The sequence below is a fragment of the Rhineura floridana genome, chromosome 3, assembly GCF_030035675.1.
Source record: "Rhineura floridana isolate rRhiFlo1 chromosome 3, rRhiFlo1.hap2, whole genome shotgun sequence".
NCBI classification, from domain to species: Eukaryota; Metazoa; Chordata; class Lepidosauria; order Squamata; family Rhineuridae; genus Rhineura; species Rhineura floridana.
The window spans coordinates 129,208,429-129,234,785 of NC_084482.1; the positions used below are offsets into that span (position 1 = coordinate 129,208,429).

A 26,357-nucleotide genomic window follows, 5' to 3' on the forward strand; every position below is an offset into this window, starting at 1 on the left:
CTATGCGACATCAGGTGTGGGACAGGTAAAGACATGGCTGCAAAAGAATAATTGGGAGTCTTATAATGCACTCCGTTTTGTTCCTTGGCAAGCCTTTTAAATTTGGCACCAAATAACAAACCCCACTGGAATTGGTTCAGTTTGGGAGCTCCTGATCAGAGCTCCCCAGTGCTGTCAATCCCTGCTCATCCCTTGTCACATCTCCCTTAGCGTTTTTCTTGATGGCTCGGTTCAGCTCAAGCTAATCTGCCTGACTTCTTCCCTCCCTCTCCCTCTCCCTCTCTGCACCCCTTCCCCCAGCATCAAAATATCTCTTTCTCTCCTTTAAATCTCTTCTCAACTCTTGTCCGCCCACAGCAAATCCCACTGTGGCTCTGTTATGGATACAGTGGAACTGGCCATGTCATAGCAGCAGCATAACCTTTGCAGTCAGTTGCTCTGTGTTGTAGCTTCACCCTATCATTCACTTAAAATAAGGAATATCTGTCAACGTAGTGCAAACAAGAGAGAAGCGAGTCTATAGAGGGCATTCACAGATAGGAGATTTTTAGTGGTATGCTTGACTGAACAGAACGTTGGACACCTAAGTGTGCAGATTCAGTCACTGACAGTTGGATAACCCTCAGCAAAACTAGTCGTTCTCAGCTTTATAGTGACTTCCCATGCAGTATATTTTTTCCTTGGGTGGGGGGAAGACAGCAATAAGGAATGCCAAATCCATTGCTGAAGACATGTTCTGTATAAATAATGGGTTACACCAATAACAACTCATTTTTTGTGTTGAGTTTGTGCTAAAGAGAACAACATAATTTCACAGTTTTGGGAGTGGAGAACTTTCCTGTTGATTATTGCAGTGGTTTTCTACCTGTGATTGCGTTTAATATTGTTTTTAATTATAATATGTTAAATGGTGACCTGTGTCTTGGGCATGATCTCTTTCCCAAAGGTTACATCTGCAGGACAGGATAAAGATTCTTCACCATGATGTGTCTTCAAGTAAGTCTCTTTCATATTTACAGTTTCCCATTTGAAACAGCAGCAGGGGAAGGGCAGGGACAGGATTTATTGTGTGAAAATACAAGAGAGCTGGAACATCTTCTCCCACATCAATCCGCCTGTATGTTTATGGTCTTCCTGGAAGGATCTCCTCCAGGTCCTTCACCACCACCTGAAATGAGGAGGTTAGCAATATGCGAGAGGGTGTTGCACCCCACTTGTGGAACTCTCTCTCTAGGAAGGCTCACCTGGTGTCTACATTAACGTTCTTTAGGTGCTAGGCAAATACCATTAATCACTGTCATATTTTGTATTTCTGTCTTAGTGCTTTTAGTGCTGTCTTTTACTTTTATTTACAGCTATTTTGTTGATTTTTTGCTAATTTTTAATGTGTTTATGAGCTCAGTCCCTGTTTTTTTTTAATTGAAGTGTGTTTTATAAACATGTGAAATGTGTTAAGCTGAAGCTTTAAACGGCAGCACAATGCTTTCAATGTAGTGGCTCACTGATTTTTGTGAACAGTCTGAATGTTGAGGTAAATTAACCTGGTTCCACTTCAGTAATCTTTTCCTCTCTTGAAGACAGTTCCTTTTCTGACTTACTGGCTCAGATGCCTTCAGAGACTCTTGAAGTGGCCATTTTGCCAGATTTTTTTAGTACCAAAATTAACACAGAAAGAAGAATGTAGGAAAACAGGGAAAACCCATCACCTCACATTAAAAATACAATAGCCATTGATACATCTGTTTGTGTGTGTTATGTGCCTTCAAGACCCTATGAATCAGCAACCTCCAAGAGCATCTGTCATGAACCACCCTGTTCAGATCTTGTAAATTCAGGTCTGTGGCTTCCTTGATGGAATCAATCCATCTCTTGTTTGGCCTTCCTCTTTTTCTACTCCCTTCTGTTTTTCCCAGCAGTATGGTCTTTTCTAGTGAATCATGTCTTCTCATGATGTGTCCAAAGTATGATAACCTCAGTTTCATCATTTTAGCTTCTGTTGATAGTTCAGGTTTAATTTGTTCTAACGCCCAATTATTGGTCTTTTTCGCGGTCCATGGTATCTGCAAAGCTCTGTTCCAACACCACATTTCAAATGAGCTGATTTTTCTCTTACCCACTTTTTCATGGTCAAATCCTGACTTTAGTGTTCACTGATACATCTTTGCATTTGAAGATATTTTCTATTATCTCCATTTTGGTTGATGACTGTGCCAAGGTATTGATAATCCTTGACAAGTTCAATGTCCTCATTATCAGCTTTGAAGTTACATAAATCTTCTGTTGTCATTACTTTAGTCTTCTTAACATTCAGCTATAATCCTGCTTATGTGCTTTCCTCTTTAACTTCCAACAGCATTTCATCGCAGATTCAGTCCCAGTAACTTGTAGCAACTCTATTGGTATGCCATCTATTCCTGGCGATTTGTTTCTTCCAAGTATTTTAAGAGCAGCTTTATCTCACATTCTAAAATTTCTGGTTCTTCATCATACGGTTCCTCCATGAATGAATCTGTCATCCTGTCATCTCTTTTATAGAGTTCTTCAGTGTATTGCTTCCATTTTCCTTTTATTTCATCTCAGTCAGTCAGTGTGTTCCCCTGTTGATTCAACATCCCTACTCGTTTAAATTTCCCTTTCATTTCTCTAATCTTTTGGAATAGGGCTCTTGTTCTTCCCATTTTGTTGTCCTTTTCTATTTCTATACAATAACTATTGTAATAGTTTTCTTTGTCCCTATGTACTAGTCGTTGTATAGTTGCATTTAGGGTTCTGACCGTGTTTCTATCTCCTCTTGCTTTTGCTTTCCTTCTCTCTTTAACCATATTAAGAGTTTCTTCAGTCATCCGTTGAGGTCTTTCTCTCTTTTTAACAAGAGGTATTGTCTTTTTGCATTCTTCTCTGATTATGTCCCTGACTTCAGTTCAATCTGTCATCCTTGCATCTCTTTTATAGAGTTCTTCAGTGTATTGCTTCAATCTTCCTTTTATTTTATTTTGGTCAGTCAGTGTGTTCCCCTGTTGATTATCCAGCATCCCTACTCTTGGTTTAAATTTCTCTTTAATAATCCTTGACAAGTTCAATGTCCTCTTTCTCAACTTTAAAGTTATGTAGATTTTCTGTTGTCATTACTTTAGTCTTCTTGACTTTCAGCTGTAATCCTGCTTTTGTGCTTACCTCTTTAACTTTCATCAGCATTGGTTCAAATCATTACTACTTTCTGCTAGTAGTATGGTATCGTCTGCATATATTTCTCCCTCCAATTTTCACACCTCCTTCATCTTGGCCCAATCCCACTTTCAGTATCAATGTTCTGCATATAGGTTAAACAAATAGGGTGATAAAATCTCGCATCCTTTTTGATTGGGAACCAATTGGTTTCTCCATATTCTGTTCTTACAGTAGCCTCTTGTGCAGAGTATAGGTTGCACATCAGAACAATCAGATGCTGAGGCACCCCCATTTCTTTTAAAGCATTCCATAGTTCTTATGATCTATACAATCAAAGCCTTTGTTATAATCTATAAAGCACAAGGTAATTTTCTTCTGAAATGTCTTGGTCTGTTCCATCATCCAATGTATGTTTCTGGTACCTCTTCCCTTTCTAAATTCAGCTTGGACTAATGATGCCTCTGGGTCAAAGCCGAATGGAAGCCCAGAGGCTGAGGTGCACAGATGCAAAAGGAGAGTCTGTAGTTGTACAACATACACAATAGGAACATGGAATGTGAGAAGCATGAACCAGGGAAAGTTAGAAATTGTCAAGCAAGAAATGGAAAGCATCAGCATTGCAATACTTGGCATGAGTGAATTAAAATGGACGGGAATGGGATACTTTCAGTCATGCAACTACAAAATATTTTAAGCAGAGAATAAGAAATTAGGAAGAAATGGGGTTGCTTTGGGAAAAGTAAAGCCCAGCAACCAGCTGCTTCTCTAAATAATCTGCCCTGCTGTGATGACTGAGATAGAAATGAAGCGCAAGAGAGACTTATTGAATTCTGTGAAGCCAATCATTTGTTCTTTGCAAACACATTTTTGAGCAACCAAAAAGACGACTGTACACGTGGACATCACCAAATGGTCAATATAGGAATCAAATTGATTATATAATTGGTAGCAGAAGATGGAGAAGTTCCGTACTTCCTGCAAAAACAAGACCAGGAGCAGACTGCGGTACGGATCATGAACTGGTCGTATCAAAAATCAGAGTAAAGCTAAAGAAGAAGAACAAAGCAATCATAATGCCACAATACAATTTAAATAACATCCCAGAATAATAATAATATCAAACAAGAAAGAGATTTGAGGCTTTAAACTTAGTCAATAGAGAACCAAAAGAACCATGGATTGAAGTCAGAGACTTTATCAGGGAAGAATGCAAAAAGACAATACCTCTAGCTAAAAAGAGAGAAAGACCTCAATGGATGACTGATGAGACTCTTAAAATGGTTAAAGAGAGAAGGAAAGCAAAAGAGAAAGAAACACGGTTAGAACCTAAATGCAACATATACAATGACTAGTACATAGGGACAAAGAACGATTACAATAATTATTATATAGGAATAGAAGAGAACAAAAAAGGCAGAACAAGAGCACTATTCCAAAAGATTAGATAAATTAAAGGGAAATTTAAACCAAGAGTAGGGATGTTGAATAATCAGCAGGGAAACACACTGACTGACCAAGATAAAACACATAAGTCAACATTAAAATGTCCAAATAGATATCCACATTTTGCCAGATTTTTAAAAAAGCAGATATAGCTATAGCCACAGTTTGGCTTTTGAAAACCATAGGGCATTGGAATTCATGATACTGGGAATGTTTTACTATGTACAGCATTTTATTTAAGGCTGATTCTATATAGCCATTGGCATGTCCCTGCACCCAATATAGTGCTAAGAAATGTATGCCCTTTAGCTCTCATAAGCTGCTATTCTAAAACTGCCACAATTTCCTATGTTGTTCTTTACAATCCAGCCCAATACAACAGCCCAGCAGCAGCACATGGGAGGAGTAGAGCAGCAGCACACCCCTCCCATGGAGCTATTGCCCACCAGGACGGAAATGGAAGCACAAGGTAGTGAGGTCAGGAAGTTCTGAGTTGATGACTGTGGCCCTGCAGGTATGCATGCAGTTGTGGGACCACCACCCACCCAGAGCTCTCCTAACCTCACTACCAGGTTGCCCAGTCCCAACAAACACAGCTCCACTGCCAGGAGAGCACCACTCTTCTCACTCTCTCTCTCTCTCTCTCTCTCTCTCTCTCTCTCTCTCTCACTCACTCACTCACTCACTCACTCACTCACTCACTCACTCACTCACTCACTCACTCACTCACTCACTCACTCACTCACTCACTCACTCACTCACTCACTCACTCACTCACTCACTCACTCACTCACTCACTCACACACTCACTCACTCACTCACTCACTCACTCACACACTCACTCACTCACACACTCACTCACTCACTCACTCACTCACACACTCACTCACACACTCACTCACACACTCACTCACACACTCACTCACACACTCACACACTCTCTCTCTCTCTCTCTCTCTCTCTCTCTCACACACACACTCACTCACACACTCACTCACACACTCACACACTCTCTCTCTCTCTCTCTCTCTCACACACACACACACACACACACACACACACACACACACACACACACACACTCACACACACACTCACACACACATCACTGCTGTAATTGTTAGTTCCATTAAAATTTGTTTTGCAGTTTTCAGGGTTTTTTATGTGCTTGATTTTTGGGTGGGGAAGGTAATGACTTTGTTTGGGTGATCACTGTAGGTTTCATAAGCCATGATTTTGTATCTGGGCCAAGCACTTATTCCTCACTTCTGCCCTTCGATCAGAGGAGAGGAGGAATGGGAGAGGAGTGCCTGACCCTTGCACTCATTCCCTGCTTCATTAACCCTGGAACCTGGAATGTTCATCCAATCCATACCAAAGTGTTAATTGCTAGTTACTCCGGCAGATCAGGAGGTATACATCAATTGAAGGATAAACAAATTTAATTTGGTGAATAACCTTTGAGCCTATTATTATATCTAAAGTTTGTTTTGATCCTTTCTTCATTGTAGGTTCTTGGAAATGCCTACAGCCCTGGGGTCTGGTAGACACTATAATCAGTAATCCACCTTATGTTTTCCATGAAGACATGAGTCAGTTGGCAGCTGAAATCCTCAGGTAGCCAAAAACCTCATCCTTCTTTCTTCCTTTCTCTGTTTTGTTTTTCCCTTGCTCTTTGATGAGGATTGCTGGCATTCTAAAAGCCAAACTGGGTCCCAGGGTCAATCCCTGACAACTCTCGATAGGGCTGGAAAAAAGGGTATTGTCCGAAACCTTGGAGAGCTGCTGCTGATCAGTACCAAACAATCTTAGCTAGATGGGCCAATAGTCTGACTTGGTATAATGCAGTTTCCTACGTTCCTGTGTTTTCCCAATTAAAATAAGTCTTTCTGGAGCTGCTGTTTGCTCCACTGGGATAAAATTGTATGTTTTGCCTTATGGGACAAATAGCAGCTTTGTGGGGGAATGTTTTCATTGGGAAGATTGCATAGCAGGAAAAGTTTTTTTTTAATAAAAAAAAGCCAGTCCCCACCCAAATTGCGATGCCCCACAGCTGCTATTAACCGTTTTAAAAAATGATGCAAGATCTTATCCACAGATCTCTCATGTCATGTCTAATTTAGCCCCTAAGAGATCTGATTGGTCCTAAGGACCTAGCAGTGATAAAACTGCCTTTCAGCCACTTCCAGACATTTACTTCAAGGAGCTACAACTCCTATTATTAAACTAAAACAATGCATCTAGGGCTTTAGAATAATGGAAGTATGTTTCTCCCCCCCCCCAACCTTTCCTTCCTTCAGTCTGCCTCCACCCTAAGGGCTCTTCTCCTCAGCGAGCTCCAGCAGGGATCAAGGGTGCTTATCTTGGAGAGAAGGGCTGAGCGAGCAGAAAGAAGGATTCTGCAATCATCACCTGCATACCCTTTCTGCTGTTAAAGCCAAATCACCAGCAGCCCCAGTTTCTTTGTAAAGTAGATAATCTCTGTGTTTACATAAATGGACCTGCATCTGTCACATTCAGTTTGACCCTTAATAATTCATGTAGGTGAGGCAAGAGTGAGAACACTGATCTCATGGAATTAGTGTGTTGGGCACCAATCAGTCAGTGAGCAACAGTGAGGAAATGAGTGGTTATCATCCCAAAAATGATAAACTGGGTGTTCAGTGTTTCCCAGTGAAAATGCCATATCATAATTTTCCATTCTCCAAATTCCCCACCTCTGATTTCAGGGAGCACTGCATGTTTTGTTGTTGTCTGTAAAGTTAGGTAATGCTTTATTTTTCTGATCTTGTCTTTTGTCTCCAGATATGAGGACCTTGGTGCTCTGGATGGAGGAAATGATGGGATGAGTGTAATCAAAGAAATTTTGAATCTGGCTTCACGCATCCTCAGGGATTCTGGGTGAGTTCTAACTGTCACTGCTTTCTTTTTAGACTATAGAGGGGCTCTATTGGAAGGAACTGAGAATGAGGCTTCCAGAGGGATGCCATCTGCCTCCGCAGCTGAAATAGGCTGGAGGGGAGAGAAGGGCAGAAATATGCAAATGGGAGCAACTTCTGTCTTTCCCAGTTCTCTTCCTTTTCTGTCCCTACCTCAGATAGATTGGGGTTTCAGGAGAAGCACACAACAGAAAAGAAACCTTCCCTTGCTTGCATACTCCACTTTTACATGTCAATATAACTAGCTGAAGGCACTGTTGCTTAGTATGCCTGAAGGTCACTAAGAAAGTTAGAAAGCAATTTTTAAAAATGCAGATGGGGAGGGTGGTTGTGGAATGGCGGAGCCACCGCCACATCTGCAGCCCTGACGCGCACACTGGCCAGGACAGAAGGAGGTGGCAGGCTGATCAATGTGTCAGCCTGAAGCTGGGGCCTGATGTCGTCATGTAATGAGAGCCAGGCTAGCTCTGGATCCAGCAGATCTGGGGCCAGCTCAGCTCCACCCCCCACTTGGGTCTGGCTGCTGGTAGTGGAGTTCCTCCACTTCCACCTGCCTGCATGTATATTGGGTGGAAGGAGGAGCTCACGCCAGTGTTTTTTCCACACGCAGTAGTCAGAGGGAATTAGCAGTGGGAAATTTCTATCCAATCCAAATCCCCACCCCAAACTCTGCTAACCTCTGAAATTTAGAGATTAAAAATGGAATTATGAAAGAAGCATTTAAAAAGTAGATGGAAGGAATCACTGGAGGCAGTGGAATTACAAGAGGTAATACTTGGCAAGTGATCCTAAAATAGTGTATTGCCCTGATTTGAAGCAGTTTCTTTGGGAAAAGTAAAGGCCGGCAACCAGCGGCTTCTCTAAATAATCTGCCCTGCTATGATGACAGAGATGTTAGAATGTGTGACTTGGTGGTATTAAGGATACTCCCATCAACCAGAAAACCTAGTTCTGCTAGTGAGCATCTCTGTAAAGTGTCCTGTCCAGAGCCGAAAGAATGAGGCTGGAGTGTGTGTGCAAGTAAATCTCGTTTTATTAGAGTAATGGATACATCAAAGGCATTGCGCTTCATAGGAAACCCTACGCTAACTCACTAGAGTCCCTAACTATACTCTAGACATGCTCTGCAGCGTGTGAAGGAAGTTGACTCAACGACCCCCCACCGGGAGCGGCAGGCTTATATAGGAAATGTTTTCAAACGTAATTTCTGACTCCTTCGTAATTCCTGTCTTTGCCCTGTCCGTTTCTCGCGGCGACGGGAATGAGGAGACAGGGGACGCGCATCCAACAGCTCATCTGAAGACACCTGCTCCCGAGCAACGGGCTCGAGGTCAGGGGACGGCACCACACTGGAATTCTCCTGGGAACTGCTTGGTAAAGGAGGAGCTGGCACTGACTCTGAAGCTTCCCCCCACAAGTCCTCTGCATCAACTGGGGGCGGTGCGCTCGGCTCCTCGGAAAGGGCGTTACTCCTGGGAACTGGCTGGAGAGCAGGCTGCCCCCCTCCCGCACGATCCTGCTCAGACACAACTATCCCCAACTCTGCTTCTTCTGGCTGTGGAGGTACCTGAAACTCATGCCTCCCCCCTTCCTGTCCCTTCTGAGTTGGCTGCAGTGCAAGATAAAGATAGATTGGGAGAACAGACCATTGCAGGTGTGATAAACAAGTTTGAGAAAGATACTTTAATGTCTGCTTCATTAACCGGATTATTACAAGGAGAGATGGTACTGAATCTTCATTCAAATAAAAGAAATTACCTTGTCCAATACCAACAATGTCAATATTCTAAACAAGAAACAACCCATTGTCTCCTTATGCAACTACAGTGTTCCAGTAGATTTCCAAACACTTGAGGGAAACTGTCTACAAAGTAACAAATCACAAAATGTTGAAAATGAACTACTACATTCATCTACAAAGGATGGTCAGTTGGGCCTCCAGTGGAAACTAACAGAATAATATCTATAGATATGGACTATGATAATACATATACAGGAATACCCCACATTAACATACGCAATGGGTCCAGAGCGAGTACGTAAACCGAAAATGTACTTAAAGTGAAGCACTACCTTTTTCACTTGCGCTGCCACTATGCCACCTCTCCTTCATGCGGAGCCTCAAAGGCCCGCGCTAAAGCCTCTGCTGCTGTGCTGCCACGCCTCCCAGCTGATCACGATCGCACGGTCGCGTCTCTTTCCACTCCCCACCGAAAGAACAGGCCACAACCAAAGGTTAAGTGTCTGTTCTTGCGAAACGAAGTACGTAAACAGGAATGGTACTACTGTAAGTATGTCCGTACTCGTGAGTGTCCATAAAGTGAAGGTCCGTATAGCAGGGTGTTCCTGTAGATATGGACCATGGAATAAAACTTATAGATATGGACTACAAAATATTTTATGCAGGAAATGAGAAATTAAGAAGAAACAGAGTTCCTTGAACAGTGAGAAGTGATGTAGCAAAAGCAATTAGGAGCTGTAACGCAAGGTCTGAGTGAGTGATATCAATGAGATTAAACGGGAAACCTATTAACATAACCATCTTCTAGGTCTATGTTCCAATGGCTAATGCAGACGAGGAGGAATTGGAAAGATTTTATACAGACATACAGGAAGAAACTGATCACATACCAAAACAAGATGTTCTGATAATCCTGGAGGACTGGAAGGCAAAAGTAGGGAACAAAGAAGAACTAGAAATTGTGGGGAAATGGGGCTTAGAAGATAGAAATGAAGCACAAGAGAGACTTATTGAATTCTGTGAAGCCAATCATTTGTTCCTTGCAGACATATTTTTGAGCAACCGAAAAGACGACTGTACACGTGGACATCACCAAATGGTCAATATAGGAATCAAATTGATTATATATTTGGTAGCAGAAGATGGAGAAGTTCTGTACTTCCTGCAAAAACAAGACCAGGAGCAGACTGCGATACAGATCATGAACTGGTAACATCAAAAATCAGAGTAAAGCTAAAGAAGAAGAACAAAGCAATCCTAATGCTGCAACACAATTTAAATAACATCCCAGAAGAATAAAAATAACAAGCAAGGAACAGATTTGAGGCTTTAAACTTAGTTGACAGAGAACCAGAAGAACTATGGATTGAAGTCAGAGACATTATCAGGGAAGAATGCAAAAAGACAATACCTCTAGTTAAAAAGAGGGAAAGACCTCAATGGATGACTGATGAAACTCTTAATATGGTTAAAGAGAGAAGGAAAGCAAAAGCAAAAGGAGATAGAAACACAGTCAGAACCCTAAATGCAATAATGCAGCGACTAGTACGTAGGGACAAAGAAGGATTACAATAATTATTATATAGGAATAGAAGAGGAGGACAAAAAAGGCAGAACAAGAGCGTTATTCCAAAAGATTAGAGAAATGAAAGGGAAATTTAAACCAAGCATAGAGATGCTAAATAATTAACAGGGGAACACACTGACTGACCAAGATAAAATAAAAGGAAGATGGAAGCAATACACTGAAGAACTCTATAAAAGAGATGCAAGGATGACAGATTCATTCATGAAGGAACCGTATGATGAAGAACCAGAAATTTTAGAATGTGAGGTGAAAGCTGCTCTTAAAATACTTGGAAGAAACAAATCGCCAGGAATAGATGGCATACCCATAGAGTTGCTACAAGTTACTGAGACTGAATCTGTCCAAATTTTGACAAAAAATTGTCAAGAAATATGGAAAACAATGGCCCACAGACTGGAAGCATTCAGTATACATCCCCAGTTCCAAAGAAAGGGGATCCCAGGGAATGCAGTAATTATCGAACTATTGCCTTAATATCCCATGCAAGTAAAGTAATGCTCAAGATTCTACAACAAAGGCTTTTACCATGTATGGAAGGAGAAATACCAGATGTCCGAGCTGGATTTAGAAAAGGAAGAGGTACCAGAAATCATATCACAAACATACGTTGGGCAATGGAACCGACCAAGACATTTCAGAAGAAAATCACCCTGTGCTTTATAGATTACAGCAAAGCCTTTGATTGTGTAGATCAGCCTTTCCCAACCAGTGTGCCTCCAGATGTTGTTGGACCACAACTCCCATCAGCCTCAGCCAGCATTGCCATTGGTCAGGAAAGATGGGAGTTGTGGTCCAACAACATCTGGAGGCACACTGGTAGGGAAAGGCTGGTGTAGATCATGAAAAACTATGGAATGCTTTAAAAGAAATGGAGGTGCCACAGCATCTGATTGTTCTGATGCGCAACCTATACTCTGGTTAAGGGGCTACTGTAAGGACAGAATATGGAAAAACCAATTGGTTCCCAGTCGGAAAGGGTGTGAGACAGGGGTGTATTTTATCACCCCATTTGTTTAATCTATATGCAGAACATATCATACAGAAAGCGGGATTGGACCAAGATGAAGGAGGTGTGAAAATTGGAAGAAAAAATATCAATAATTTAAGATACACAGATGATACCATACTACTGAAACAAATGCTGATTAAAGAAGGCACCAGTAAGTCATTGCCTGCCTAAAAGACAGGCTGCAGTCCATTAAGTTTAGTGGGACTTACTTCTGAGCAGATGTGCAAAGAATTGCCCTCTTGGGACTGCTTGATCAGGTATGACACCAGAATAAAAACAAAAGTGTATGGGTTATGGGAAACAGCTATCTTGTGCTACTGTCAACTATTTCAAACTATTTTGTCTTCTCTCATTGTCTATATCTGTTCCCTGATTATTTGGAGAAATCAGTATCCTAAAAACATAAGAAGAACCTGCGGGATCAGGCCAATGGCCCAACTAGTCCAGCATCCTGTTCTCATAGTGGTGACCAATTGCCTGTATCGGCTTGGATCATGAAAGGAAAACAACATTTAAAAGCAAACTGAAACACCAGTATCTGTGTAGCACATATGCCGATTACAGCAAAGGCTTTGATTGTGTAGATCATGAAAAACTATGGAATGCTTTAAAAGAAATGGGGATGTCACAACATCTGATTCTCCTGATGCGCAACCTATACTCTTGACAAGAGGCTACTGTAAGGAAAGAATATGGAGAAACCAATTGGTTCCCAATCAGAAAGGGTGTGAGACAGGGGTGTGTTTTATCACCCTATTTGCTTAATCTATATGCAGAACATATACGGAAAGCGGGATTGGACCAAGATGAAGGAGGTGTGAAAACTGGAGGGAGAAATATCAATAATTTAAGATATGCAGACGATACCATACTACTAGCAGAAACCAGTAATGATTTGAAATGAATGCGGATGAAAGTTAAAGGGGTAAGCACAAAAGCAGGATTACAGCTGAACATCAGAAGACTAAAGTAATGACAACAGAAGATTTATGTAAATTTAAAGTTGAGAATGAGGACATTGAATTTGTCAAGGATTATCAATACCTCGGCATGGTCATTAACCAAAATGGAGACAATAGTCAAGAAATCAGAAGAAGGCTAGGACTGGGGAGGGCAGCTATGAGAGAACTAGAAAAGGTCCTCAAATGCAAAGATGTATCACTGAACACTAAAGTCAGGATCATTCAGACCATGGTATTCCAGATCTCTATGTATGGATGTGAAAGTTGGACCGTGAAAAAGTAGATAAGAGAAAAATCAGCTCATTTGAAATGTGGTGTTGGAAGAGAGCTTTGCAGATATCATGGACTGGAGAAAAGAAAAATAATTGAGTGTTAGAACAAATTAAACCAGAACTGTCACTAGAAGCTAAAGTGATGACACTGACGTTATCATACTCTGGACACATGAGAAGACATGACTCACCAGAACAGACAATAACTCTGGGAAAAACAGAAGGGAGTAGTAAAAGAGGAAGGTCAAAGAAGAGATGGATTGATTCCATAAAGGAAGCCACAGACCTGAAGTTACAAGATCTGAACAGGGTGGTTTATAACTAATGCTATTGGTAGTTGTTGATTCATAGGGTCGCCATAAGTTGTAATCGACTTTAAGGCATCTGGCACACACACACACACACACACACACACATATCAATGGTTATTGTATTTTCAATGTGAGGTGATGGGTTTTCCCTGTTTTCCTACATTCTTTCTTTGTTAATTTCGGTATTAAAAAAAACTCATAAAAGCTCATAAACACATTAAAAATTAGCAAAAAATCAACAAAATAGCTGTAAATAAAAGTAAAAGACAGCACTAAAAGCACTAAGACAGAAATACAAAATATGACAGTGATTAATGGTATTTGCCTAGCACCTAAAGAACGTTAATGTAGACACCAGGTGAGCCTTCCTAGAGAGAGAGCTCCACAAGTGGGGTGCAACACCCTCTCGCATATTGCTAACCTCCTCATTTCAGGTGGTGGTGAAGGACCTGGAGGAGATCCTTCCAGGAAGACCATAAACATACAGGCGGATTGATGTGGGAGAAGATGTTCCAGCTCTCTTGTATTTTCTTTTTTTTTTTCAATAATTTTTATTCAGATTTTCATAAAACATACAAGACGAAATCATAAAACATTCAAAGACAAAAAACAAAATCAAAAATAGTTAAACAAAAAGAAAAAAAGAAGAAAAAAAAACAAAAATAAAAAATAAAGAGTAAAATATTGACTTCCCATTTGTCAAAGATCAAATCAGTTATAAGTCTATAATATATAACAATCCTGTCTCTTAAGTCATATTATAAAATCACTTTCCTCCAGTAGTTATCTTACTTAATCATCAAATCTCATAAACATTACTTTATTCTTTCCACAAAAAGTCAAAGAGAGGTTTCAATTCTTTAAGAAATATATCTATCAATTTTTTTTTCCAGATAAGCATATCGATTAATCCATCTCATTACTAATTATGATAATCTTATTGTCATAACCATAGTCAAAATAAACATTTCAATTAATCCATCACATCAGAATCTGTTAGGTTCAGTAATTTCAGTAGCCATTGTTCTATTATCCCTATTAGTTCCATTTTCCATCTTCCATCTTCAGTAGTCTTGTTAAGTCCAGTAATTTCAGTATCCAATCTTCCATTATCAGTATTCCATAATAATCTTGCTGTCAAAGCCATAGTCATATAGTAAGAGTCTGATGGGAATTACCTCTATCCCAAATATTTTCTTGCCATCCATTCTGAATAGGTTGCTGAAATACTGCTGTAAAATCATATCTCTGTTCTTTTTTTCAAAATACACTGGGTCATCTCTTGAAAGTTTTTCCATTGTCACATGGCTGCAGTTAATTCCATAGATTTTCTCTATATTGGGCTCCATCACATCATTCCAGTCCAGAAGATTATCCATGCCATTGATAACTTTATCTCTAGAATCTTCATTAATTTCTTCAGAGATAACATTGAGTTCCAAACAATAGATTTTATTTCTAAAGTCCATAGACTCCAAATCTTGTTCCTGTTCCACGTTTGTTCCAATCTCCGGGATCTCCTCTCTCACAGGGACCCCTGTTCCAGTCTCCAGGGTCTCCTCTCTCACAGGGACCCCTGTTCCAGTCTCCAGGGTCTCCTCTCTCACAAGGACCCCTATGTCTTTAATCTCCTGTGTCTCCAAACAATAGATTTTGTTTCTAAAGTCCATAGACTCCAAATCTTTTTCCTGTTCCACGTTTGTTCCAATCTCCGGGGTCTCCTCTCTCACAGGGACCCCTTCCAGGGTCACCTCTCTCACAGGGACCCCTATATCTTTAATCTCCTGCTTCATTTTACTCAATTCAATTTTCAGCTCCTTACAACCCTGTCGCAGGTTTTGTTTCGTTATCTCAATCTCATCCATTATTTTCTGAAACATAGTTATTTCCAGATTCTCAGCCACTTTCTTAATTGCCATTTTAAAAGAAAAATATAGGAAAACCACTTCTTATTTCAGCAACAATTGGGTTAATACTCCAAACTTGGTGACATCACAGTATAAACAGAGCAGACAGCCTTATCTCTCCATGCTTAAGTAAACAAAATGCAGTTCCCAGGATCGAAACAATTAATGGCGGTCGTCAGGAAACAGATTCGTCAAAATAAAATAGACCAAAAAGAGAGTAGTCTCAGACAATATAATATTCTTCAAAATAAAAATCTGGAATAGAAATCCCTCTTCTGTGTATATCTTTAGAATGCAAATCCAGGACAGCTTTTTGCAACAAAAACAGAGATAAGCTATTAATTAGTGAGTAGCAGAGAGAAGTTATGGCTCCCCAGTGAGATGTCAAAAACCGATCAATCTGGCAAATCTCTTTTAAACAGCAACAATTTAAGTCAAGTAAAAGAAAAATATAGAAAGAAGGGTGCTTGCCTGTTAGTGCGTTCTCTCTTAGAAGATAAGATGAACGTTCGCTTTATCAGATAGAGCTTGTTGTTGAAAATCCGTCCCACCTTCGTCGGCTGGACCTCGTCCCATAAATTAATGAGATCTGGTCGTCCCAACAAAAATAGGCTTTGAGGTTAATCTCTTCGTTTCTCCCTACCCGGGAGAAGTTTAATCAGTCAAAAAAAAAAAAAAAAAAAACTGACTGATATATCTGAATAAGCTTCTTTTGAGGCAGGAGCCCGTCTCAAAAGCAGGCACAGGCTAAGTCACCCTTCCCGGAAGTGCAGCTCTCTTGTATTTTCACACAATAAATCCTGTCCCTGCCCTTCCCCTGCTGCTGTTTCAAATGGGAAACTGTAAATATGAAAGAGACTTACTTGAAGACACATCATGGTGAAGAATCTTTATCCTGTCCTGCAGATGTAACCTTTGGGAAAGAGATCATGCCCAAGACACAGGTCACCATTTAACATATTATAATTAAAAACAATATTAAACGCAATCACAGGTAGAAAACCACTGCAATAATCAACAGGAAAGTTCTCCACTCCCAAAACTGTGAAATTATGTTGTTCTCTTTAGCACAAACTCAACACAAAAAATGAGTTGTTATTGGTGTAACCCATTATTTATACAGAACATGTCTTCAGCAATGGATTTGGCATTCCTTATTGCTGTCTTCCCCCCACCCAAGGAAAAAATATACTGCATGGGAAGTCACTATAAAGCTGAGAACGACTAGTTTTGCTGAGGGTTATCCAACTGTCAGTGACTGAATCTGCACACTTAGGTGTCCAACGTTCTGTTCAGTCAAGCATACCACTAAAAATCTCCTATCTGTGAATGCCCTCTATAGACTCGCTTCTCTCTTGTTTGCACTACTTGTTTGCATTTGTACATATCTGCACTACAAATATTCCTTATTTTAAGTGAATGACAGGGTGAAGCTACCACACAGAGCAAACTGACTGCAAAGGCTATGCTGTTGCTGTGACATGGCCAGTTCCACTGTATCCATAACAGAGCCACAGTGGGATTTGCTGTGGGCGGACAAGAGTTAAGAGATTTAAAGGAGAGAAAGAGATATTTTGATGCTGGGGGAAGGGGCACAGAGAGAGAGAGAAAGGCTTTTCTGGCCACTCTTGTCCACGCACTGGTAATCTCCATGCTGGATTACTATAATGCACTCTATGTGGGGCTGTGCTTGAGGTTGGTGCAGAAGCTGCAGCTGATGCATAATGCAGCAGCGTGACTGCTCACTGGGACAAAGTATTGCCAACATGTAGCCTGCTGATGAAAGAATTGCATTTAGTTACCAGGCTAAATTCAAGGTTCTGGTTTTGGTGTACAAAGCCCTATGCAATTTGGGACCAGGATACCCGAGAGATCGTCTAACCCCTAATATACCCAGTTGATCACTACACTCTGTAGATGAGGGCCTACTGCAGATAGCATCTTATCAGGAGGTCTGTTCTGCACAACATAGGAAACGGACCTTTAGTGTGGCGGCAGCTACCCTATGGAATTCCCTTCCCTTAAATATTAGACAGGCACCATCTCTGTTATCTTTTCAGCACCTGCTGAAGACTTTCCCTTTCAAAAAGCCTTTTAAGTAGAGATCTTACCCCAATCTGTTGGTATTGCTTTTTAAAGTGTTTTCAAAGCTTTTTAAAAAGGATCTTTTCAAAAATGTTTTGTTTTAATATATTTTAAAGTCTGTTTTTATGATTTTATGATTTTTAGAGTGTTTTTCATGTTTATGCTTGCTGCCCTGGCCTCCTGCTGGGAGGAAGAGTGCGATATAAATTTCAGAGAGAAACAGTGAGAGAACATGAACCCTAACTAAAAAGAAAAATACTAATAAAGCTTCTTAAGCTAAGAAGAATAACTATTTGGAAGACAGCTAAATATTTTCCAGGAGCTTTCGGGGGGAGTGAGTTGGAATTGCCATGTTTTTCCCAGTGTGTAAGAGTGAAAACGTGAGTATATTGCTGCATTCTTGTGGGTTTTCAAAAGGCACTAATAATTTAACAGCTGAAGAAAAACAACTTTAAAATTTTCCTTATGTTTGAGAATAGGGTTGCCATATTGCCCGGATAGCTGGGTTTTACCCGGATTCTATGCATGCCACCCGGCGCCTGGCTAGCCCCTTATGTGGCCCGGATTCTCAGCTTTAATTTAAAAAAAAGATTAAGTTTCTAGGTGGTCCGGTTCTCGAGATATACATAAAAACGTCAGCCACCCCCCTCGACTGTTAAATCTTTCTTTAAACAGTACTGTACTATAGCACTTTGTAGCTTTAACCCCGCCCGTTCAGCATTGCAGCCAATCAGGGATTGTGTTTCAGTTTCATTGACCTCAGGCAGTGTCTAGAAAACAAAATGGTGGTTTCACACACACACACACCCCCGTTCATCTGAAAATCTCATAAATTGGGTAAGTATATACATTTCAGTTTTTTTTCCTCTTGTGTGCAGGAGTCAGAGCTTGGGCAGTGTTTTGAAAACGTTCCCAATACTTGCTTTTTGTAAAAGCAATGCTAATCCCATATGCCCAAAGTAAATCCCATTTAATTCAATAGGACTTACTTTGCGTAGACATGTTATGAATGTGCTGAAAATCAATGGGACTTTGGAGTGAATGTAAAAAAGAATTATGTTTCTGTTCTAACTCTTTCTGTTTCCAGTCCAATTTTAAAGCAAGTACGCAGGGCTTACTTAGGTATTACAGTTTTTATTCTGTAGGAAAGTAATACTGATTTTTTTAAAACTAATACTGATTTTTCTGCAATGACCAACTGGTTTGACAATAAACTATTATATGGGCTGTATGTATTTATACATCTGCTGTGTGTGCGTGTGCGTGTATGGAGTCTTTCCAACACCCCTGTGAGGTAGGGTTGGAAACCAATGCAGCTCCCAACAAGAAATAAAGCCATTTAAAATCCAATGACCATAAAACAAGCATAAACAGTTGCAAAACAGCGTAAAGTGGCATGATTTGGAATTTTAGGTTGTGTGAATGAAGCTGCTTATCACTTGAGGTTGCAGTTCTGTCCCTGTTTGAGTAAGCCCCACTGAATACGCTGGGACTTGCTTCTGAATAAATAAACTTAGGATTGCACTATAAATATCTTTACAGTTTGTGTAAATAATAAATATATTTGATAGTCATGCTTATATACATATTTCTTCATTTATCATATTTTTGGTTTTTGGTTAGGAATCCCGACTGGTTGTGAGATGCTTAGTTTTCTGCCTTACTCATAGGAATCTTGTTGTGGTTGGTATGGTATTACACTTAGGAAAGTGTTACTGCCTTTTGTGTTGTTTTTTTCCTATTTGCATTTCACTTATCTTTAACCTCACTCCGTTACAGCCATAGAAGCAACAGCAGCATATGCAAGATAATTAACTCCCATTAGTGATAAGAACAAGAATTTATAATTATTATTTCAATTAAAACAAGAGGCTTCTCAATACTTTGAAGAGGACCAGATATTTATTTTCTTTCTGAGCCCAGGACTGGGTCTTTCATGATGCCCGAGGAGCAGGAGAGTTGTCGATAAGACAGACATCCTGGCATTGGTAATCTAATTAGGAAGGTATGTGTGGGGTTGTTGCACACTTTCAGGCCCAGTTTCATTTTGAGTATGGAGGTGGAACCTGTGTAGATGTGGTTGAGAAATTTTGAGTTAAGCAAAGCTCTGCTTTTATAAAACCTAAGAAACATACAGATATTTTGAATGTCTGAGTGCCTGCACCAGTGGAATACTGGAGGAACTTGTAAAGCTTGCTGCAACAGTATTTAGAACTGAGCATGTGGTGTGAAAGACTCCTTTTCCTAACATTTTGGCTTCTTGTTTTTCTCCACCCACCACATATTTGAAATATATCGTATATGGTTAACCGTACTGTTGCCCTGACTTTATGTTTGTTGCTATTTTGTGTTTTTATGTTTTTATATTGATTGTGTATTTTTATTGTTTTTATTATATTTGTAAGCTGTGCTGAGCTCTGTTTTTAACAGCAAAAGGGCAGGATATAAATCCTCTTAATCAATCAATAAATACTCCATAGTGTTGGAAACTAGAGTCTAGGCATTTAAGGCTGAAAATGTTGCTTAAAAAAAAAAGTTTTCTCACATCTTTCCCCAGTTTTTGGTGGTAATTCCTAGGCACAAAAACAAAACAACTGGACAATCCAAATATTAATATGCAAATATTTGCATAATATGCAAATATTTGCATAATATGCAAATTAACCTGCCCAGATTTGTGGAACTGGAATATGGCAACCCTATTTGAGAAGGGACTTTGCAATTTCAGGCTCCAGTGTTTATAGTATCACTTTTCATTTTTAACCTCAAAGCATAACTGATGTTTCCTAGGAGCTGTGAAGTTTTTCTTTATTCTAGTTATTTATCTTCCCCCTCCCTCCAAAGAGGTGAAGGAGGCCTTGAAGGAAAAACATATTCCTTTAAAGGTCGCAAATGGGGTCCACACCCAGTTGTGAATGTGACTGGGCCTGGTTGATTCAAAGGGAGTGTTTCATGTGGGAAAGCTCTCTGCAATTCTGAGAAGCACTTACTGCTTGGATTTGGCTCTTTCTCCATCAGTTTATTTTATAGCCTGCAAAACTGCCACACGCTGCGATCAAGCCAAGAATCTTAGGGATGGTTTTAGGTAAACAGCCATTAAGATGGCTATCAATGTCAACAGGAAACACAAATTCTGAGATTCCTAGTATGATAGTAGAGAATAATTAGCTTTGATGACAGGTGTTGAATCCTGAACCTCTAGATAGAAAATGTCTTCATGGGGCCAAACTACATGCATGACTGCATTGAACGTATCTGGGCTGGTTCTTGTTAAATAGTAGCCATAGAGGGATCAGAATCTGGACTGTGGCACAAGAGGAAGCAGTTACGATTGACCCTTTGTCCTGTCACTGTCCTGAGGAAAATTCTCCCTTCCCCAAAGCTCTTCCTTTTTGTAGCAGAATTCTCCAGAAGAAAATCCTCCTAGGTTTAAAAAAAGCAGCACCACTGCCCTTACACGGTGGTCCCAGTCCTGATTGCCTCTCAGTCATAATTGCCTCCCCACCCACAGCTGCTTTCTAACAGCAGCAGCAAAAAGACACATTAACTGTAATCACCCAGTTGACATACTATGTGATTTGGCCTGCACTAAACACTGGAACAGATCCTGGAAACAGGATACAGCATTCTGGAGCAGAGGTGTGGAATTGACTCTCCTTTATGCTCAGCATGAAAATAACTGATTTGGCAGATAAGGGGAAGGATTATGATTAGGCATGTGTAAAACATGCCATTGGGATCTTCCATAATACTAGAACTTGGGGACATTCAATGAAAAAGTTTGACAGTAGGTTTAGGACTGTTGAAAGAAAATGCTATTTCACATAATGCTTACCGCATACCCAATGTATAGAACTAATTGCAAGCTGAAGTGATGGTGACCTCCATCTTAAGAACATAAGAAGAGCCTGCTGGATCAGGCCAGTGGCCCATCTAGTCCAGCATCCTGTTCTCACAGTGGCCAACCAGGTGCCTGGGGGAAGCCTGCAAGCAGAACCCGAGTGCAAGAACACTCTCCATCTTGGGCGATGGAGGATAAGTCTACCAATGGCTGTCAGTCATAACTGATGAATACAACTTCTAATTATCAGATGTTGAGGGCAAGCATCAGACAGTGGATGTCTCAATCTCATTTGGCTTGTGCTTGGCCACGCAGATGGAGTGGTAAACTAGGTTACACCCAACACTGCCATTTCTTAAATTCATAGAATTCTGTTTTCAGCTTGAAATTTCTGGCCCCAAGCAGCAGATTTTTTACATAATAATGAGTCCATCTACTGCTGCTTGCGCTACCCTTCCTTTAATACCAGCAGTTGCCTCAATTTAAAGTCCAGGATATTTTTGCACACAAATGTTTTAGGTCCCTAGGAAGCTGCCTTATGTTGAGTCAGACCATTGGTCCATCTAGTTCACTACTAATGCCATATAGAGCACAGTCCAATGCATGTGTATTTGGAAGTAAGTCCCATTGTGTTCAATAGGGCCTTGTCCCAAGTAAGGGCATTTTAGGACTGCCGCTTCAGATGTTTTCAAACACTGCCCTGTTTCCCCCTAGGGAGAAAGGTGAGTGAGATGAAAATGCTTAGATTAACAGATGATAGAGATGGCTTGACACAAAGTGGTTGGAATGCAGAATTGCAGGACCACATAGTGCTCATTCATGTAAGCGTAACATGTTAGCCAACTAGTTGAAAGCATAGCAGATGTGGAAAGGCTCCCAGAATTCTTAGATCTGTATTCAGAAGAGAGAGAATCAATATTTGACCCGAATTCGTCTATTCATGAATTACTGAGGGATAGAAGTGGTAGAGATATGTCCAACAGGACATTATGCTCACAGGGATTATTGGCATGGGGGCTGTAGTTGCCAGTGCACCTGCTAGTACTCCTGTGGTACCTGCAAAAGTTGTTGGCAAATTATCCCCTCAAAATCCACAATACACAAAAGACTGTATGGTCTTCCTGATCAGTTGTTGTTTGCACAGGCCCAGCTCCTACACTGAACATGCTTCCTTAAACATGCCCACATTACATTGGATACCAGGATTAGGACCCTCCCCCATCTGAACAGAGGAGAGGTACAAAGAGTTACTCTCTGTGAGTGAGCACAGTGTTAGCTGATGTAGATAAGGTTTTTCCCATTGAATGGGGGGGCATACCCACACCATGTTGTGGTCCTGTATCTTTTTCTGCTCTTTTAGATGTGGCAACCATTTTGTGCTATGCCACACCACACAGCAGCCATTTTGTGCCTGGCTGGCACCCACAGCACTTCCTCAAAATTCCATATATGCCCACTGGCCCAAAAAGATTAGTAACAGTTGATTGATTGATTGATTGATTGATTGTATTTGTATACCGCCCCATAGCCAAAGCTCTCTGGGCGGTTTACAGCAACTAAAAACATCAAAAACAAACATATATCCCATCTTTCAATCAAGTGTTCTTCAGGGGCTTACAACAGATCATTATAATACACATGCATGTACACAAACACAAAATCCACATGCCCCTTTAGTTCCCTGGCCAGTACATGGGGGCAGAACGTGCTGCCTTTCAGCTCTGCACTCCTAGGGCAACTGGCAGTTGGCACCAAGTTTTTTTTCTGACAGGGAGGAGGAAGCAAGCTCCCTGCAGCTGCTGCTTCTTTGACCCATGGATGGAGCCAGGCTGGTCTTCCCCTTGCTGTGATGTTCTTCCTGTGAGGCAAGGAGTACTGGCTTCCAGTGACTCCTGTTTCCTTGGCTAATGAGAGAGGCCAGAGTGTACTTCCCTTTGGCTCAGCTGTTCCAGAGCCAATACAAATGATACAACACTTCCAAACAAATAATAATTCTGTATTCATAGACCACTAATCCATACATTAGAGACCGGCTTTTCCATTATTTCCCAGTGATATCTAAGCTCTTCGGGGAGCAATAGTGTTCTCTATCGATCAGTGTTTTCAGAACTGAAGAGGCACCTTCAGAGGTATCCGTTGTGTCTTCTCTTTAACTGAGGAGCTTTTTTCCCCTGGGGACTTTTCACAACTCTAAGCCTGAGTATTATGCAGAAGTGTCTCTAAGGACACTTGGGGAGGAGCGGACAGGTTGTATTTCAGCAATAGCACTAATATGTTTCCATTTGTAGTATTTTGTAATTCAGTGGGCATTTTATCTTTTTGACTTTTCTAGTGTGTTTAATGTGGATTATGCACTATGGCAAGTCAGAATCAGATGAGGAACCTGCATCAGTTGGACTGTTCTCTGTTGGATTGTATGAACCACAGTATGGTAATCTGAAAGGCTCAACTATCATGACCTAAATGGATCTGTGGAGAATGTGGCCTGTGCTGAAATGGGCATGTGACTGCACCCCAATTCACCCAGCATTTAATCCATGCTGCAAAAGTGCCCAAAACTGTTGGAAGCTCAATATGTCTGAGCATTTGCACAAATCACTTCAGTGTGTGCTTAACTCTGTGCAGATCCACTAAGCCCACATTCTTGACATGCCAGTTTGATCACATGAAGTGCCCTGTCCTTTAGAAAATTTTGATCAAACTAGCTCTTTCTCTTGCTTTCCTCTGCTTTCAGGAGTGTGTTTCTGGAAGTTGACCCCAGACATCCAGTGATGGTGAAGAACTGGCTGTACAATCACCCCAACTTGCTTCTGTCTGTATCTGCCATCCACAAGGACTTTTGTGGAAAGTAAGAGCTTGGGGGCAGAGGGCTCTTCATTTTACATTTGTTCTTGCTCTGCTGTCTACTAATTTCACAGAACCATATAATAAGCCTTGGGGAAAATTAGCTTCGGCCTGGAATACTGTAAGGCTGAGATGGAAGGATGTTCCAAATGATTTGTATGATGTTGCAAAACTTAGAGTCAAATACTTCTCTCCTGCTATGCCATGCATGCCAGGGTAAGATGGCCTTTTGAAGGGAAATTACAGTTTGGAAATCCATTCATCTCATTAAGAAACTTTATTGTCTTTCTGTCCAAATGCAAACAGTGTGTCACACCTGAGGGACTGAAGGTGAACACCGCTTGTCACCTATAGCTCTCAGCTAAAATCACTCAAGCATATTCTTAATGTACTATAACACTTAATGCATCTGATTAAATTTATGCCATAATATGTTCATCTTTATAGCTTTTGTAATCTCTCTAGGGCTTAATTCTGTGATTTCTCTATATATACAGGTCAAGGTTCCTGCATATCCAGAAACATGGGGGAGAGACAACAGAAGATCATGAATGAATTCTGTCATCCCAACCATGTTTAGTGTTATTCAACACAGTAATGAATCCTTCTGTTAGAACGCAGTGCTACAATAGGAATGGGAGTCTCTGTTCCACTTCCTGGGGCCTTTACCAGCAAACCGTGATGGTGTATTCTCAAACCTCCAGTTCTCTCATTGCATGCTGATGAACACTTCATTAAGGTGATCAGAATGCCTTGACGTATCAGTAATGGATGTACTTGAAGAACATTTTGAACTGTCAGGCTCTCTTGATTGTTGCTATTGTCACATGAGATCCATCTGCATCCAGCCTAGATGCCTTTCTGTCTTTCTTTCTTCAGTGTGTTTTTTTTTTAACCAGCAAGTAGTTTTTATCAGGAGGAGCTGGAATGGTGGCACACATCAGTCATCTTCCAAATATAGCTAGGCAGAACATTCAAAGTAAAACCCACACTATGCTAGCATAAGCCTCACAAAAATGAATACGAGTTAATATTGGTAAAATTTGATAGATCTCAACCTTGTATTGACATGTGTTGTTTTGATGACTTTGCGCAAAGTTTTCATAAGTGAAGACCTTAAGTTGCTTGCACCTACAAAAGAACATAAGAACCTTGCTGAATCAGGCCAAAGGCCCATCAAGTCCAGCATCATGTTCTCACAGTGGCCAACCAGATGCCCATGGGAAGTCCAGAAACAGGACCTGAGTGCAGCTTGTTTAAGAAGGCTGGAATGAAACTTGTTCATCTTGATAAATAAATTTGGGTGCTACCAGAAACTAAGTTCAGGGCAAGCCCATTCATTTAGGGGAAGATAAGTGTAGCTGTGGCTGGGAGTAGTGTGTCAGTTCAAAACAAAATGTAGCAATAAATACAGGAGTGTAATGTGTTATTTTCTTCTAATGTAAACATGTTAAAGTGACTGTTAATGCCAATGCAAATAACATTCATATCTATTATATTTATATTACAGGGGATAGGACTGTGACTGAGAGAGTGTGGCTAGCCTTGCAAAGTAGCCCAATGTCTATAGTACCTATTTTGCCAAAGTGAGGGGGGAGGTAGTTTGTGACAACCTTGAAATGTATTGCGAACTGTATTGTTTTTATTGTTTTATTGATGTATTACTGATGTTCTATTGATGTATTATTGGTGTATTTTTATGTTGGTGCTCTTTTGTAAGCCGCCTTGAGGGCCTTTTGGCCGAAAGGCAGGGTAGAAATATTAAAATCAAATCAAGACAACCAAAGCAGCTACTTGACTGGCAAATGTTATGCTGTGTGTGGTATGAGAGGTGAATTTGAATTAGACTTAGACCTTTGCCTTTAGTTAGAACCAAGTCCAGACTTGTTTATCCAGGGTTTTTGATCAGGAAAAATTACTCATGCAGACGGAATGTCTAGAGGAGCAGGAGATGAAGTTGCTGAAGAAAAGAACAAAAGTGTATATCAATAATTCTTGCCTAAATGAAAGCACCCAGTAGATTATGGATTGAATGCACATGGGGGATGAAACAAGGCATCCTTTGGCTTCTAGTCACAAGTTATGTTTTGCAATACACTCACCGGTTTGACTGTAAACCTCTGGGCACAGATCGGCAGAGGACATTAATAAGACCATCTTCATTATTCTGGAGTCAGGAAATGCTGGTTCCATCCTTAGTTTCATAAAACTACCTTCTAGGGTGCATTTTAAAGGTTGTATGGCTGG

General features: G+C 40.6%; 1 protein-coding gene across 7 annotated transcripts in view; it reads left to right on the forward strand.

The window, feature by feature from the left end:
* The window catches only part of HEMK1 (HemK methyltransferase family member 1), a 70,668-nt gene extending 44,785 nt beyond the window's left edge, over positions 1–25,883 (forward strand). For 3 of the 7 annotated variants that reach the window (XM_061617868.1, XM_061617873.1, XM_061617869.1), the window contains 5 exons: positions 947–996; positions 6,123–6,228; positions 7,417–7,512; positions 24,001–24,114; positions 24,608–25,883. In XM_061617868.1, the coding sequence (XP_061473852.1) occupies positions 947–996; positions 6,123–6,228; positions 7,417–7,512; positions 24,001–24,114; positions 24,608–24,665 (424 nt within the window). In that variant the 3' untranslated portion in view covers positions 24,666–25,883. The other 4 variants (XR_009761457.1, XR_009761456.1, XM_061617871.1 and 1 more) reach the window with 4 other exon arrangements.
* Positions 25,884–26,357: the final 474 nt, after the last annotated feature.